General features: G+C 50.4%; 1 protein-coding gene across 3 annotated transcripts in view; it reads right to left on the minus strand.

The window, feature by feature from the left end:
- Positions 1 to 17,158, minus strand: part of CRACR2A (calcium release activated channel regulator 2A) — a 147,121-nt gene that overhangs the window by 60,337 nt on the left and 69,626 nt on the right. For all 3 annotated transcript variants that reach the window (XM_066368601.1, XM_066368603.1, XM_066368602.1), the window contains 3 exons: positions 12,278 to 12,389; positions 10,972 to 11,155; positions 7,016 to 7,162 (listed from right to left, as the gene is read on the minus strand). In XM_066368601.1, the coding sequence (XP_066224698.1) occupies positions 7,016 to 7,162; positions 10,972 to 11,155; positions 12,278 to 12,389 (443 nt within the window). The remainder of the gene's footprint in view (positions 1 to 7,015; positions 7,163 to 10,971; positions 11,156 to 12,277; positions 12,390 to 17,158) is intronic.

A 17,158-nucleotide genomic window follows, 5' to 3' on the forward strand; every position in this document is an offset into this window, starting at 1 on the left:
TCTCTTCCCTAAATGAAGGTGTAGTCTTGACCGTGGACCGAACATATGACATTTCTCTACGTTTTCAATACATTTCAGACACTTGACCTTAAGGCAGCGCTTCAGAAATGGCCACCAGCCATGGAGAGTCAACATCCTTGCTTCACGTGCTTCTACACATGCAGGCAATGGCCCGATTGATCAATGTCTCCTCGCTACCAAAGTCTGGTGAAAAGTAGATGCAAAGGAGGAAGGACCCATCTCCTCCCCATCATCGACTGTGAGCTTAAAAAGCTCATGTATTCTACCTCATTTGTTTCACATGGGAAGGAAATGAGGGTCAAGCAGTGAAGTGAGCAGCCTGTGGGCACCCAGACTCGCTGGCCAGAGTAGGGGGAGAACCCAGGCCCCAAATCCCAGCCCCATGTTCCATCCACAACAGCAGACTGTCTTTCCAAGCACACTCAGTGTTAGAACTGACAACTCACTACATTTGCATTTAGGATTGTCTACGATCCACACTCCATCTGGAGCTTGTCAATTGTGGAATGAGCAGAAACGAGCAAGGAACGGGACCGACGGCCTGCACTCCAGGGCTGGGGAGGGCCACGGTCACGGCCAAGGCCTGACTCCCTTTTCCACGTCCCCCCCACCCCCTGCCCCACATGCGCTGATCCCAGAGTGAAGACTCTGGACTGGAAAAGTCTTGATTAGTCTGCTATTTGTCAGAGAGCAAAACGGAAGCCAGTTCAGCCTCAGCCAGCTCTAGTGGGTGAGATGAGATGGTGAGAGACTCGGGCTTGCCACTGTCCCCTGACACCTGCTCCAGGCAGCTGCAGTCTCTGGACAGCAAGAGGAAAAACTCTGTACTGAAAATTCTTATTTAAGGTTTTTTGTTTGCCTGAAAACAGTCTCTCTTGGACTCTCTAATTCTCTCTCTCTCTCATGCGCACACATGCACACACGATTAGAGCACAGCTTAATAAAAGGAAAACAAGAATGTGTAGAAAATTCTGTAAGGCTGTGAAATCGCCAATTGAATTTTCAAGATGGATGGTTTCTGTCTAATTAGATTCTGCTGTCTTGTATAAACCAACTTTGCAGCTTTATCCCATCCTATAAAGCAAACCATTCTTCATTAGTTAGGTTTACAAATGCTGCCCACGGAGCACGCAGAGCACAAATGGTCCTCACCTTTCCCCTCGCTCTCAGGGCGATGTTCACAGCGTGCTGTGCCTCAGATAGTAACACACCAATAAAACACAGGAACCTGATTAAGCCAGAGCTTTATCACCTCGAGCCCTCACTGAGAGCTTACCTTTACTCTCTGAGCAAGAGTAAAATTACAGACCAGAAGGGTACCCTGGGTGTACCTTTTGCAGGCTAAGTATATTCTAGAAGGATGAGCTGCAGCAGCGTCTCTCAAAGTGTGATCTGTGGCCTGCCCGCATCAGGACCACTGAGTGTGCGTGCTAAGATGCACCTTCCTGGGCCCCTCCCCCAGACACTTATTTAGACTCTCTGGGGGAGGGACCTAGGAATCTACCTTTTAATCAAGATTTGCTGGTCATTCTGGTGCAAGCTAGCATTCAAGACCCATGCCGCGAAGGCCCTCCACAGGTCGTACATCAGGGCCACCTGCCATGTATGTACCGTAGATGATGCTTTGTTTGCCCCACCTGGAGGCAAGGCCAAGGGAACCAGGACCCTGCTCCCCCAGAGACCCTCAGGCCCCTGAAGCTCCATGTCACAGAACAGCAATTCTCAGGCTGGTGTCGGGCTACCGGGTATTAGAGTTGGGCTGCCTGCCAGGCTCCAAGACACATTCTCTCCTGGCCTGGGCACGGTCCCAGAGCCCAGGGAAGTAACTCTAGACAGAAGGGGCCTGGAGAGTGACTAGGCAGGGGCTGCAAGTTGAGGGCCTGTGCATTTCCAAGAAACGGCCTGAGGGCTGACTCACTTGGATAAGGAAAGACTGTGTAGAAACTGATTCCAATGAGGGCATGGGGCATGTCTACGCTGCCAAGGCCAACTGTGATTTACTAGGATGAGGGTTAGGAGGCCTCAGTGACATTCTCAGGCCATGGCGCTGCAACCAGGGCAGGCAGAGCATAGCCTGTGGCCGGACTTTGATCTAGAAATCCCTTTTTTTTCTCCCTGTAATGCCGGTGGCTGAGGCCAGGCAGGTCCAGATTGGATTCGGGCAGACGGTAGAGAAACTGCGGAGCCGGAAAGCGTTGGGCCTTTACTGTTTAATAGAATCTCGCAATGGTGAACGAGCAGCCAGGCGGGGGAAAACCCCTTCTCCAGCAAGGAAACAGTAAGTGGCCCCTCTCAGTGGCAGGCATGCAATCCGCACATCCACCATCCCCCTGAGCATAAGTACCTACCCATAGCCTCACACAGGCCACACACACGTGGCTCTGCCATGCGCTCATGCACTAATCAGGCAGAGGGCTTGCAGCCGGTAAACCAGCAAGCAAGCCTAGCACAGCTGCTCCACACTCCCCAAAGCCCAAAGCACTCTCCAGACACAGCCAATTCATCCTTACCCCTAGCTTGGGGTTTAAATTTTGGTAAGAAACCCAACCAGGCCAATTATCCAACCTCCAAAGTCAGAATGCCTCAGAATATTTTGTAAATACAGACTTGGCATCCCCACCCTAGACCAAGTGAACTGGGCACTCCAGGGGCATGAACTTGGCATGCCCTAGAGACTCTGGTGAAAGGCCCAGATCTGCTCCTGTCTCCAGACAGCATCATTCCATGTCCAGAGAGTTCAATTCACTCTTCCAAGGAAAGGTAAATGGGGAGGATGCATCCATAGCAAAGAAATTCCTAATTCTAATGGCTAGAAGTTCCTCCTTGGTCTAAACTATATCCCTCGTGGTAAACGCAAAGTTCTCCGTGCCTCTGCACAGTGGACACAGCAGAGTGGCGAGGAGGCAACCTAACCCGCTTCCTTGGAGAGAAGTAGAGGAACTGGGCTTTAGGTTCCTGCGTTTGACCTTGTCCCCCACCTCACCCCATAAGACTGTGGCTACTTCCCAGTGGACATGAAATAGTGTCAAACATTGTACCCAGGCTTCCAACTGAAATCTGAGATTTCCTCAACCTCTGCCTCGAAGGACAAGGGCCTAGGAGATCGAATGCTCCCAGACTTGCCTCTTCCCCTCTTCCCAATAGGCAGATTAAAAGAATGCATGGCAGTGAGGTAAGGAAGGCTCAGGGTGTTTCTGACAATGCCTCAGAGGTTGGGTCTCCTGACGTCAGCTTTCAAGAGCTTTCCCCCAGCACTCAATGTAGTTGCATCCTCCTGCCTCCCAGAACCTGGAGATGAACCAGAAGAGGAAGCTGGGAAACCTGTTTCACTCACCACAGCAGAACTGTACCCCTGAGGGGTGTGGCCCAGCCTGGGGAGCTGGGGCAGGAAGTCCGTGTTCTGCTTGACCTGGTTAAGGCCAGATTTCCCTCAAGGCCAGCCCATCTCCTCTGGGCCCAGTGGGAGAAAGAAACAAGGTGTGTGGTTTGGAAAAGCAGGGATAAGCAGAGGCGGCTGCTGCCAATGGCAATGCTGTCTTGTGTTTCAACAGCATGGGAATTTTCTGGCCAGCTTTGTGGCAGAATTTTTACGGTATAAGCCCTGTCTCATCAGTGTGATCATAAACTTCAAAGATAGGGACTCTGTGTTCTGTTTGCTTACTCAGAGCCTGGCATGGATATGTGCTCATTACACATGGGCTACTAGAAATGTGTGGATCGTGTACGTGGTTCGTAGCCCTGAATGGTAATGACTGGAGCGCCCATCACCATCTCCGGGACAGGTGTCCATTTCCCAGGTGGAACTGAAATGTTACTCCCTGCACTGAAAAGCGAGCTGTGAGGGGCCTGGGAGATGCACTGACACTTCTCAGGACTCCCCAGCTCCAGGCTGAATAAGGCCATTTCCTAGTGCTTCCTTTCTCTGCCTTCACCAACACCCAGACACGGCCCTCCCACAAACAAGCCCAAACTTCCAAGCTCATTTCCTAGAAGATGCCCCAGAATCACTTCCCTTCAGTCTGAGTCATGTGTAAAGAATCCCATTTAAATGTTCTGTATGCTCTTGGGGATTCTGGTTTTCTGTTTGACTTCTGGATTATCACAGCGATTATATATTATCTTGTCCAGACATAACCCAGAAGTAGGATGTGACCAACTTTATTTTTCTTGTCTTGAAGAGAAGAGAATAAAAGAGACTCTAATGGAATTATTATGTTACATATAATAAGTGTGAGCACTATTTCATGAAACTTTTGTTTCAGTTAAACACACGTTTAGGTGTATGGAAGTTTCAAAGTCAAGTGCCTTTCTTCTAGTGGTGAGTCACAACCACAAAAAGTTTGAAGAATACCAATCCCATCTTCATTCAACACCAATAAGGAAACTAATGCGCACGGAGGTAAAGCAAGCTGCCTACGCTCACGTAGCTGGTCAGTGGCAATGCCTAGGCAAGAACTCGGGTTTCTCCTTGCCTGTTGTAGTGCTCTGCTCACTGCAGCCTGAAGTTCTCTGGTTCTGCACCCAGAACACACCCCTGGAATGGGACTGGCCCGAGAGCTCAATGAATCCTCAACCCCACCAGAGCTCCGAGCAAGGAGTGGGCCTTCCTCCACTGATCCCAGGGTGGGTATAGCTGGCAGGGATGTCAACAGTGGGCACTGAGGACTAGAACCTTTGGCTGAGCTAGTTTTGCACATGCAGCCAAGACTGACCTTGACATTCACCTAAAAAAATTTTATGCAATCACTAAATTAGAGCAAAGGCACTAATAAAGGCCCTTTAAGATGGATATGAGGGCTAAGAGGCCCTGCAGCGAGTCAGAGCACTGGTCTCTCTCTGCAGGAGTGTGGGCCAGCAGAGCAGCGTCCTGCAGGTGGGATTCCAGGCCAGGGCTGGCTCACTGCCTCCCATTCAGACTGCAATCACCCTCACCCCCTCAGAGAACAGGAGCACCCTCCTCTCTGGAGAGTACTGCCTGACTTTTGCTGTAGCTCTTGGGGTGATCAGCACTGTGGTCAGAGAGGAACAGAGGTGCGGTGAGGGTCAGAAACTAATCCAGCCCCCTCACTTTACAGGTGGGAAAACCAAGCCCAGAGACTTGAGCAAGGTCACAGAGCTAGCTGGTTGGAGAGCTACACGTGACTCCACCCCAGAGCTCCCGATTCCCACACACGAGGCACCTGGACATGTTAAAGTGCAGATTCTGTAGGTTTGGGGCAAGGCCTGGAATTCTGCATTCCTAAGAAATTTCCGGGTGATGCCGATGCTGCTGGGTGCATGAACCCCACTTTGAGCAGCAAGGTTCTATGCCAGGCTGCCTGGAAGGGGAAAGGTATTCTTACATTTTCTTTCTGATTGTATGAAGGCCTAAACTTTCCACCTCAATCCAGCAAATCCTCTAAGACCCTCAAACATTTAAAACAATAAGCAGTCTTATTTTAACATTCATCAAATACTTATGGACCTGCACTGTCCTAAATGTTTACATATGTTATCACATTTGATCCTCAGAACTCTGAGATGGATACTATTATCATGCCAATTTTACAGATAAGGAAGCTGAGACTCAGAGAGGTTAAGTAACCTGGCCTAAGTCACACAGCAAGTAAGTGGCAGAGCCAATATTCTAACTCAGATCTGTCGGGCTCACGGATTTATCAGCTAAAGACTACAATGGAAGTGGATGCTCAACTCCTCCTTTCTCCGAGGCACAGGGGTCCTCTCCCCAGAAGGCTGGTAACACTGCTCCAGCCAAACTGTGTTTTCTCCAGCACTACGTGGTCACAACTTCCTCATAACTCAGGGTCCTAAAGGTATTGTTTCTCAGACCTGTGTGTACCTCGTGGACCTCCACAAGTTATCTTTACAGTTAATGTGGGGAAGGCAGCAAAGGGGCTTGAGGTAATGTGTGGATAGCTGACCTACACAGGAAAACACATGGAGATCTCTTTTTAAATTAGGGGCTTGCTTGCTGTCATCCAGGCCATGCCCACACAGACTCGAAACATCGCCCCCTGGAGGCGGCGCTGGGAACCAGGAAGCTTGATGGAGAAGCACCTGCATAGAGGGGTGTGTGGTCTGGGTTGGGATTGCTGAGGATTCCTATGGCATTATGAGCCCATCTCCAGGCGGGTGAGAGTGCGGAGCTGAGGACGGACAGGACCAGCTCGGCCTGCTTCCCAGCTCATCCCAAACCCAGCCCTGCGTTGTGGCTGCATGTTAAAGATTATGTATCATCCTTAGTGACACCATGTTTCCCAGCACACAAAATCACTGAACAGAGTTCCCATGCACACTCTCTCCCTTCCCACAGGCGAATGGGCATCACCAGGCCTGTCCTGCACCTGTGGCCCAGAGGTGCCTGGCTGACTCCCATTAGATTCCTAAGCAGCCTCTTCACATGTCGGCGTTCACCTGGCCTGGTCCGGCCTCCTCCAGGCGGGAGAGGGAACCTAGAAATCACTAGTTATCTGGAGAGGCCCGGGGGCAACGAGGGTAGCTGGAGAGGTATGAGACCACAATGGCAGAGAGTGATCAGGAGGGGGAAAGTCAGTGACCCACCGGCCAGTCCAGAGTTGGGAGGGTAGGTCCAGTGTGCTGGAGCCTTCTGTCTAGAGGCAGGTGGAGTGGTTTTCCCACTGGTCTTGGGTGCCAGGCTGTCTCCCTCTGAAACCTGGCTCTGCCACTTACAAGGTGTGTACTCTGGAGCTTGTTACTTAACCTTTCAGTCCCTTTATTGCCTCATCTGTAATGTGGATAATAATAAATCCAAATGAGCTAGTGTATATAAAGTATTTAGAATATGCCTAGCATATGGGGAGGGCCTAATAAGTGTGAACAAGGGCTTAAACATATACATATGTGTATACACATACACATGTTATAATAACTATAGGGCTGGTCCCCCACTCTGGAGTAACAGAATATAAGACAAGGTACCCTTCACATTCCTGTTTCCCACACAGGTGCACAGAGAGCAGATGAAGGTACCTACTTCTTTAGGGCACATTCCAGTTCATTCTTTTCTTCGTGGGCTTCTTGGAGCTGGGAGAAAATTCTGGCCAAGAAATCCTCGAAGTTGGACAGTAAATGAGGCTCATCCTTCTTCAGCTGCAGCCAGAGTTCCTTGACATCACTTTCACTGCAAGGGGAAAGGGGACATTAATGGAGGACGATGGAAATGAGGCTTTAAAGGAACACAGAAGTCCCCAGACGTGAAGTGGACAGGCATAACGATGACAGTGGCGAACATTTATCGCGTGCTTGCTGTGTGCATGTTAGCTCATTCTAGCTCCCGGCAACCTCAGAGGCAGTGCTGCCATCTCCCGTCTACAGATGAGGAGGCAGATGAGGAGAGGAGAGGTGAAGTGAGGTGTCTCAGACCACTTAGCCAGTAAATGATGAAGCCAGGAGGCAAGCTCAGGGCGGTGGTGGCCCCGTGTTGGCCTCCTTACCTGCCTCGCCTGGCTGCCTCTGCACCTCCATCTTTCTCGATGGGTTGGTGGTGCTGAGCACGTACAGCCACGTGCTGGCACATCTGGGATGCCCAGAAGACGAAAGGAGGGTGGGAGTCGAGGGCATGTGAGGACAAACTCCTGTGGAACTACTTGAGAGAGCTTGTCACCCTAGGAAGGAAAGTCCTCACAGCTGAGAAGGAAAGATGTACCATCTGATGGATGGCAGAAGGCAGTTGTCACTGTGGGAAATGGAAGAGAATAGGCAACACCCCACTGGGCACCAGGAATGACTGACAGGTGGAAGGAAGGGAAGCAGCAAGCCTGAAAGATGTGTGCACACATGTGGGAAGACAAAGTCGGGAGGGACAGAGCAGACAGAGAGACAAAGACATAGAGGGACAGGGCCAGGAACCGCCCCCATCCCTCCAAACAGGCACACTGGCATGTACGTGTGAGCACACACAACCACAGAGACACCTAGGGGTATGCTGATCCGCAGGGAAGAATAGGAAGGTGGCGTATATCATGGACACTACTCTCCTCTCTGGAGTATCTCAGTAATTGACAGCCCATGATCCCCCAAACCCAGAGTGCAATCTAATTTGCACCCCAGCAAATTATAAAACCACTATGTTGTGATGTGTAGCTATGACAAGAAACCCTCAGGATAAAGAATAAAATTTTTTGTGCTTGTATGTATAATAAGCACCATATTTGAGAAACTTTCCTCAGAATTGATATTTGATAATGCCATGTCTGCAATGTGCCTGGAACATAGATATTATTCTGAGAAGAGGCCAACTGAGAAGGAGACCTACCTCTCATTAGTTATCACATCATCTATCCAACTGTTCTTCCTCTTTCTCTCACTCCATCTCATCCAAACATCCACCAACTCATCTAGACCTTCCATCCATCATCCATCCATCCATCATCCATCCATCCATCCATCATCCATCCATCCATCCATCCATCCATCCATCCATCCATCCATTCATACATCATCCATCCATCCATCCGTCCATCCATCCATCCTTCCACCAACCTACTCATCTGTTCACCTAACAAGCATTTATTATCTGTTGAAAACCTAGCCTAGAACTGGATGACATGAGGGCATCCAGGAAACAACTGAAGGGGAGAGGAGAAAGGAGCCTCCTTGTTCCCCATGAGTTCCATTTTCCCCACACAGAACACGTGGTGGCTATCCACTTTATTATATAGGCACACTGGAGATGGCACAAACGTTTCAGATTTAAGAGGTTTCTGGGGGATACCACAGTGGCCTCCTGTCACTGTGACAGGTTGCTCCCCTCATGAAGTAAATGTATTATAAAAATCAAGATCCGTCTTGCTAGCCTAGATCTGTCTCTTCACATCTGCCAAGTTCCTAATGGAGCCTGGCAGAGCCAACAACTCGGCTAAAGCCTCCGGTGAGATTTGCAGACCCACCTGACCCTCTTCCAAAGCGCTTTGAACCACTTAGTCATGACCATGTCACCTCCCCAAGATTTCTGGAGAAAGTATTTCAACCCTTGATAAAAAAATAAAAAAAATAAAAATCCAGGTCCATAAGCAGCAAAATCATCAGTGAATCAGACCACTTACAAAGTTAGGAGTGCAGATGTCCAGTCTAGCACCAGGGTACTTCTCCTGGAAAGACTCAGGTGTACGAAGCTAGAAGAAATTCTGGGAGGCCAATCTGTCCGTCTCCCTACTTCCCGGACAGCACACAAACCATCTTGGTGAGGAAATCTTAAAGTCTTCACAGCCTCCTCTATTTCCTGTCCTGGAGTCCTGTGGTCCTGACCCTCACGCTGCAATGTAAGCCCACTTCCTTCTTGTTCAACTTCAGTGAGGATGGAAATTGCTTTTCACCACCTTCTGCATATCAATTTTTGTAGAGCACTCTTGAAACTTTTCCTAGAGCCTCCTCTTCTCCAGGATATCTCATGTGGACTCAGCTCTGCCTTTGATATAAGTCCCCAGAATAACATCTGGGGGACTCTGTTCTGAGAGCCCTGCCAGGAAGGCGGCTGTTACGGAAGTGATGGGGGCGGAGGGGTGGGTAGCGAGGCACCTCTCTCATTACAGTCCCATGGCTCGCCTGCACTGCCCTCTCCCTTTCCCTCCTTCAGGAGCAGGCTTCATGGGGTCACCGGCAGTGGTCACTGTGCTCTGGCTTCTTGTGCTTGGAGAAGGTGAGTCAGGTATCTGACTAATGAGCTCCCACATCCCTGCATCCCCAGCGCATGCGCCTGCCTGACTCCAGCCTCAGATCTGCACCCTGCATCCCCAGCGCATGCGCCTGCCTGACTCCAGCCTCAGATCTGCACCTGCCGCAGCCCCTCTAGGCCCAGCAGGGCTGCTGCTGCTGCCACTGCGTTGATTCACTTCCTGGCCCGAGCCTCCCACAGGGCTCTCTCTCTCCTAGGCCTCTGCCTGTCCCTTTCTTGCCTGGCACAGGCTTCCCCCAGCTTTCTCAACTCTGACACAGTCTATCAAATCATTTGCACAGAGCAGCAGACATCTTTCTTGGCCTGCACGTTGTCCCAGGCTCCTTCTTTCCTGTCCCCTCTTTATCATCTTTCACCAGAGTCCCTCTTCCCAGGCTCAGGACACATCAGCTCCAATCGTCAGGCTGTTCCCATCCCCCATGAAACACACACCCAACCCAAGAACTAGAGACTCTAAAATGAGAAGGCAACAGCCACCAGAAGAGGGAGCAGAATGGAGTCCGTGTTTTCCAGGCCACTGTCTGGTTTCCATTAGCGATACCATCCATTTTTTATTTTATTTTTATTTATATCTTATTTTATTTTATGTCATTTCATTTCATTCCATTTTAAATGTCAAGGCTCAGATTTATGCATCTCTTTATTCTAAAACACTTTTGGCAACAAGAGACAAATAGGGTAGTACGTTTTGTTTGAAGTTCCAACCATCTAAAATTTTCAGCTGAGCTACTGATTATGCAAGTGGCAGGTTGGTAAGAATTGGTTAATTTCCTGCCTTGGCTTCCTGACAGGTTTGGTTGGCTCAGATCAACGCACAGACACTTCCACGAAGGGTGCCTTTGCCAGGAGCACTCCACGGAGGGGTGGCTGGGAGGCACTGCGACCCCAGAGACCCGGGGGGCGGCTCCAGTGGAGGCAACAATGCTGATGTGCTTGAAAACCCCTCAGCCCGGCACTGACCTCCTCATGCGTGAATGCGCCTCACTGAGCCACGGACTGCACTGACAACGAACGGCAGAAAACGAGGAGAGTGCACGAGTAGGGAGATGACACCCATGAAAAAAAGTGGGAAATGCAGAGACAGAGCCCCTAGACCATTACACACAGACAGGTCACTGCAAAGGGCTGGCTGATGGAGCAAGTCCTGGAGCCGGCAGCACGGAGCTGGGGCTCACCGAACATCAGTGGTGGAACGGGGCAGGTAAGAGGAGGCTCCGAGACTGGGCCCCATCCCCCAAATCGCTGTCATCACTTACTCTTCCAGAACGTCTTGGGCTCCAAGTCTGTCCATCAGCATCTGGAACTGGGCTTCCTCATCTTCATCCATGTCACCCAGATCCTCTTCCGCTCTGGACTGATACACCTTCTCCTCCTGGAGCCGGGCCACCTGTCCACCTGCTTCATCCTCACTTGGCTGGTTCTGGCTGAAGAAGAAGTGACCTGGGGACACATGGCACAGCGTCTGATATAGGCAATACTCACCCAGGAAGACCTTCACTGTCTCAGGTGCCAGGGGTCACTTGAGGTTCATCTGAGAGAAGAGAAAGGGAAACCCTTTCTACAGCAAAGATCCTTGGGTACCGTGTTCTGGGTTGTGTGTCTTTCCTACTTCCAAGAGATTCTGCCAGAGATGCTAGAACCTGGGAGAGGCAGCCTGCATGACAGGCACTCCTGCACTTTGGTGGTTCTTAATCCTTTACAGTGTGGCTTAGAACGCATCTCTTCATTGATTTCCTCTCCAAACAAGACCTCTCTCTCCACCGCATCCCAGCGACCTGACTGCCTGGGCTCCGAGTTCTCATCGAGTCATCCCTACCACCAGCACCGCTGTACTTTACATTCACAGTTGCTACTCTATAGCTTTGGGTGCACTTTTTCCATTCTCATATGGGCTATCAATACAGCAATCTGTCTGTCTTCCTAAGTCGATTACAAGCTGCTGGAGGTCAGGAAAGGCAGCAAATGCTTCGCAGGGAACTTTGTATATGAGTCAGATGTGTGGTCAAACTTGCCTGTTGATTTATCCAATCAGTAACTGCCGCAATCAATATCAGGTCAGTCTAATTTGATGGCATAGGTGGGTTTTTGTCTTCTTCATGGGTCGCCCATCTCCAGATGACTGGTCTATTTAAACCTTCTAGAAATTCCTCTGATAGCTGGCAACCCCTCAACCTGGATGACAGAGCCAGGCTCGGGTTGGAGTGAGCCTTGTAAGTTAGCCCACTTTGCTGTCCTCCAGTATCAAGGCAGAAAGGAGAGGCTGGACATTTCATCTCAGCTCCCCCTTTCATGCCAGGCCTTCTGCCAGAGCTTCCCTGTATTCCTCTTGCCAGTCCTGGGTGGCGGGAACTTGGCAGCGACAGTGTGGTGAGCATGAGAGAGCAGTGGTGTGAGCAGCCAAGGAGGACATGTGAAGAGAGGCCCCCAAATCCAGAGCCTGAAAACTTCAGGAGGGGAGGAAGCTTGTACTCACAGTCCCCTCAGCTCTGGTGGGGCAGGGGTGCCCATTATGTAGACTTAAGTGGACCCACTCACGGGACCTCAGTGCCCTTCAGAACTTACTAAAGCCAGTGGTGAACTCCTCTGGAGTCAGAAAGCCATTGCCGTCAGCGTCCAGGGCATCAAACACATCTTCCAGCTCCTCCAGGCTGAGTGGCAACTCTTTGTGGAGCCTCTGAAAACAACCCAGACCACACTGGTTAACACTCTGATGACCATGGAGGGCTGCCTGGGGCCTCCTGCTGAAACAAGGCTAGGGTTGGCCCTGTCCTATGAAAACCAGCAGCAAGCTTCTGAAGACCCCTACCATCCTTCTCCCCCTTTGAATATTAGCATGTTGACTATTTACCAGGCGCCTACCAATGTGCTAGGCAATTTGCTAAGTAAGATATACATCAATCTATAAATACACACACACATATATATATATTTATTTATCAATATATTTCTATCTCTTTTATATTTACAAATATATATTTGCATTGAACTCTCATGACAATCTTTGGAGGTGGGCACTATTATCTCCATTCTGTAGATGAGGCGTGAAATGAAAGCACCTGTCCCAAGGCTGCCTAGCCAATAAATGACATTGCCGGGTGTCAAGTTCAGGTCTGACTCTAAAGCTGGAACGTCTCACAACTGTAGTGGATGGACTGTACCTGAAGCTGCAGGACCGAATCCTGCTGTGGGTGACACCCACACACCATGGTGCTGTCAAGTCAAATGAGTATGGCACAGTGCCTGGCAGAGAGAGAGAGAGAGAGAGGGACAGAGAGAGAGAGGGACAGAGAGAGAGAGAGGGACAGAGAGAGAGGGGGGGGGGATCCTGACCCACCTAGGCCACCCTGTGAGTGAGCGGCAGAGCCAGGTTCTGTGCTGTTCTTTCCACTCTGCCCAAGCCCCCTTTCTCTGCCACGCTCCCCCCCCCCCATTGAGACACAGCTATGGAGTGTGGGTCACACTCTCAGAACCTCTCCTGATAAAGGCCACTCACGTCCCAAGGCTCCAGCCCCGCATTTGTAAGTTCTCTGGACACACATGTTGGTCCTTCAGCTCCGAGCAGGGTCCTTACTCCCTCTCAGTGCCTGCGCTCATCACACCGATCTGGGCCCCACTCCTGCTCCCCACCGGCTCTCAGCTAGGTCCTGATGAGATGTTAACTGCCACCGGCTTAAGGTATCAATTCCCAGAGAGTATTTGGGTTTTAAAGGGAACTTGGAAAGACGGTGTATACGGAGGTCATAAATCAACACTGGCCTCAGTCCCAGGCTGACTAGGGTCACACCAGGATGGAAGGGCAGGGACCGAACAGAGAGGACGAGGAGCAACCTGGCTGAGCCGCTGGTGCAGTGGCCCCAAGCCAAGGCTAATGTGCATGATTGAAACTAGTGTCCTCTTGCTAGTAATCTAAGTCTCCAAATGAGGACTCCCAAGGAGTTTGTTATCTATCCCGGCTGACCTTCCCCCTCCCCCCTTCCAGTCACCCAAAGAACAGCTGCACAGAATTGCCTGCTAGTGTCAAAGTGACTGGCAGCTGAAGACAATGAACACAGGGCTACAGGAAGGAAGTATACACTCATCTGGACAAAAAAAAAAAAAAAGCCGGCAGGTGTGAGAGCCCATACATAACATGACGTGTGAGAATAACTGGCTCGGTCCTATGGTAATCTGCTAGCTATAAGTCGTACAGTTGAATCTGGCAGGTATGTGCATTAAGAGAGACTATATGCACTACAAAGTGGGGAGACAGAATAATGTAATGTTATCTAGAACAGCGGTTCTCAATCTGTGGGTCGTGACCCCCACTGGGGTCGCGACCCACAGGTTGAGAACCGCTGATCTAGAAGAACTGAATTAAGCATAAATGAGCTTTTTTTCTTTTTTTTTTTTTTTAAGGAAGGGGAGTATGGGTATATACAAAAATTCTAGAAGTGCATCTGCTTAGCATATAGCAAAATCTTTGGCTTACGAACAATCCAGAAAACAGCTGTCTCCAAGCCACAGGAAGAGAATGGGGAGAGAAGAGACAATTTTGCAAGCAGAAAATTTATTAGCTCCACTGAAGTAAAGGGTAGCATGGTGGTGGTGGGGTGAAGACCCAAGCTCCTGCTCCACGCCAATACCAGTCCTTCTTGGGAACTACCCTTTGTCCCTCCTGACCCTCAGCCTAGGACTGCTGGACCTGATGTGAAGTGTGACATCTCACACTGGGCGGAGCGAGACATGGGCCGGAAGGAAACAGCAGAGATCGGTGGGATCCTCACCTTGGCTTTCACCCAAACCACCCATATGTGGTACCTTTTCTCTTGTGAGGGTGGGCCAGGAAAAGCTATGTCACACCCCACCACAGGCACTATTCCTGAATCTAACAACATCTCCCACCACAAATCCTTCCCGTCATCTAATCCCACCCTCTGTCTGCATATCAAACCAGTTTCCTCTTCCTGTTGTCAGTGAAGATGGGGACGAGTGTTACATCCTCCAAGTGAGTCCTACTCCTCACATCCTGGCAAATTGAGCCGAGTGCTTCTTTAGCCTCGTCCGCGAGCCGCACCTTGCCAGGTTCTGTAACCCCTCTTTATTGACCCTACTTGGAAAGTCCTTTAGTCTTAATAACTATAATTATCTCTTATTTACCTTTCCTCTCAGGGCCTGCAGAGCCATGTAAAATCACCTAATTCTGGTCCTGTCCCCTGGGCACCTAGCATGTTGTCCAGGGACAAGATTATTCACTCCGTCATGCAAATAACCTGTGGGGCCCCAAGATCTGCCTAAAGTCACAGCGGAAATCAGCGCTGTGAGCGAGGCCCAGCACCCCACTCAGGGCTCCTGCTCTTGTCCAAAGGCCCTCCGATGCAATCATTGTCTACCTCCCTATCTGCTTACCATCCCTCACCTGCCCACCTGCCCACCTGCCCACCTGCCGCTGACATCTGTTTGGCCAGCACTACAATGCACCGGCCTTGCAGAGAGCCTGTTTGACTCCCACCGCCTGGACAGGCAGGCAGGGCAGAGGAGAGGCACGAAACGACGTCAGCTCACTCTGTGCCCGTGGCCACAGCCCCACCAGCTCTTCAGGATTCCGTGACCTGTCTACGCTGGCCTCCCTCCCCCACTTCAAGTTAACTCTGAATTTCTGCTTCACTCTCAGCTCCGGCCTCACTTCCTCAGCAACCCTCTGTGGCCCCGTAGTTAGGCCAGATACACGGGGCCCCCAGACCCCATTTCTCTCATTCTTCAGTCTTATCTCCGTCTGTTTTAGGATATGACTCATTGATGAATGTCTGCTCCTTCAGTGGACTGGGAGCTCTGAGAACAAACCCCATTCATTTTTCCTCACTCTTGTGTCCCCAGGATCTAGCCCAGCGCTGGCAAACATGAGTATTTGGATATTTGTTGAATAAATAAGTGAGTTACTAAGAGTGGCCCCAGGGGACCCTGAACTCCTATGTGTGGAGCGTGGGCCCCGGCTCTAGCCCAGCATTCTGGCAGGTCCCGGGCAAGGTCTGGGGAACCGGGCCTGGCATGCGGCCCTGCAGCAGCAGCACCCAGGGCCCAGGCCCACAGAGCCACGGAGAAAGCGATCTTCTGCAGCACCCGGGCCCAGGCCCGCAGAGCCACGGAGAAAGCTATCATCTGCAGCACCCGGGCCCAGGCCCGCAGAGCCACGGAGAAAGCTATCATCTGCAGCACCCGGGCCCAGGCCCGCAGAGCCACGGAGAAAGCTATCATCTGCAGCACCCGGGCCCAGGCCCACAGAGCCACGGAGAAAGCGATCTTCTGCAGCACTCCAGCCAGACCCCTGTACCTTCCTGGTCAGTAACATGCCTTCTGCAGCTAAAGCCAACGTTTGTACTGCTTTAAACACGTCTAAGGGAACACTCTCTAAACAGAAAACCAGAAGAGCTCCAGCGTTACAGCCAGAATGAAAGCCGCCCTCCTCTGGGGGTTTTCATAGCATCCGACTCAGGCTCCTGTCCCTGCACCAGCCACTCTCTTCCTTGTGGGGGAGCTGAGCTTCCAGAACCAAATGTCTTCAGGGTGAGAATGTGAGGTTTGGGAGGCAGGATTGACCTTTCTTCTGCTTTTGGTTTGACGCACTTGGTTCTGGCTGGTTACTTGGTGTAGACTAGGGTTTCTCAACCTCTGCACTACTGGCATCTTGGAATGGGGAATTCTCTGTTGGATGGGGGGGGGGGGGAGCTGTCCTGTGCATTATAGGATATTTAGCAACATCCCTAAACGTTACCTAGTATGTGCCAGTAGCACCTTCCTCTCCAGTTGTTTTGATCAAAAATGTCTGCGGATATAGCCAGAATGTCCTATAAGAGGCAGACTGCCCTCACTCATGTAGACAGGACACAAGAAAGAGCAGCACGAGCAAGGTACAAAAGGAAGGTGCCTTCTTCAGAACGGCCCTTTGTTTATCTCTGAAGACGGACAGGTCACCGCACTTAATCATGACAGATGGTGAGGCCACTGTGGAAAACAGTATGGCAGCTCCTCAAAAAATCAAGTACCTGTATAGAATTACTGTATGACCCAGTAATTCCATTTCTGGGTTATATACCCAAAATAACTGAGAGCAGGAACTTGAAGAATATTTACACACCCATGTTCACAGCACTATTATTCATACTAAAAGGTGTGAAGCAGCCCAAGTGTCTACTGACCGGTAAATGGATAAACAGAATAAGGTATGTATAGAAAACAAGAGATTATTCAGCCTTAAAAAGAAAGGACATTCTGACACATGCTACAATATGGATGAACCTTGAAGACATTCTACTAAGTAAACTAGGCAGTGACAAAAGGGCAAATACTACGTCATTCCACTTATATGAGGTGCTGCGGTAGTAAAGTTCATAGACAGAAGGTAGAATGGTGGTTACCAGGAACTGGGGAGAGGGGGAGTGGGAGTTAGTGTTTAATGTGGACAGGGTT

This window comes from Saccopteryx leptura, chromosome 2 (assembly GCF_036850995.1).
Source record: "Saccopteryx leptura isolate mSacLep1 chromosome 2, mSacLep1_pri_phased_curated, whole genome shotgun sequence".
Lineage (NCBI taxonomy): Eukaryota > Metazoa > Chordata > Mammalia > Chiroptera > Emballonuridae > Saccopteryx > Saccopteryx leptura.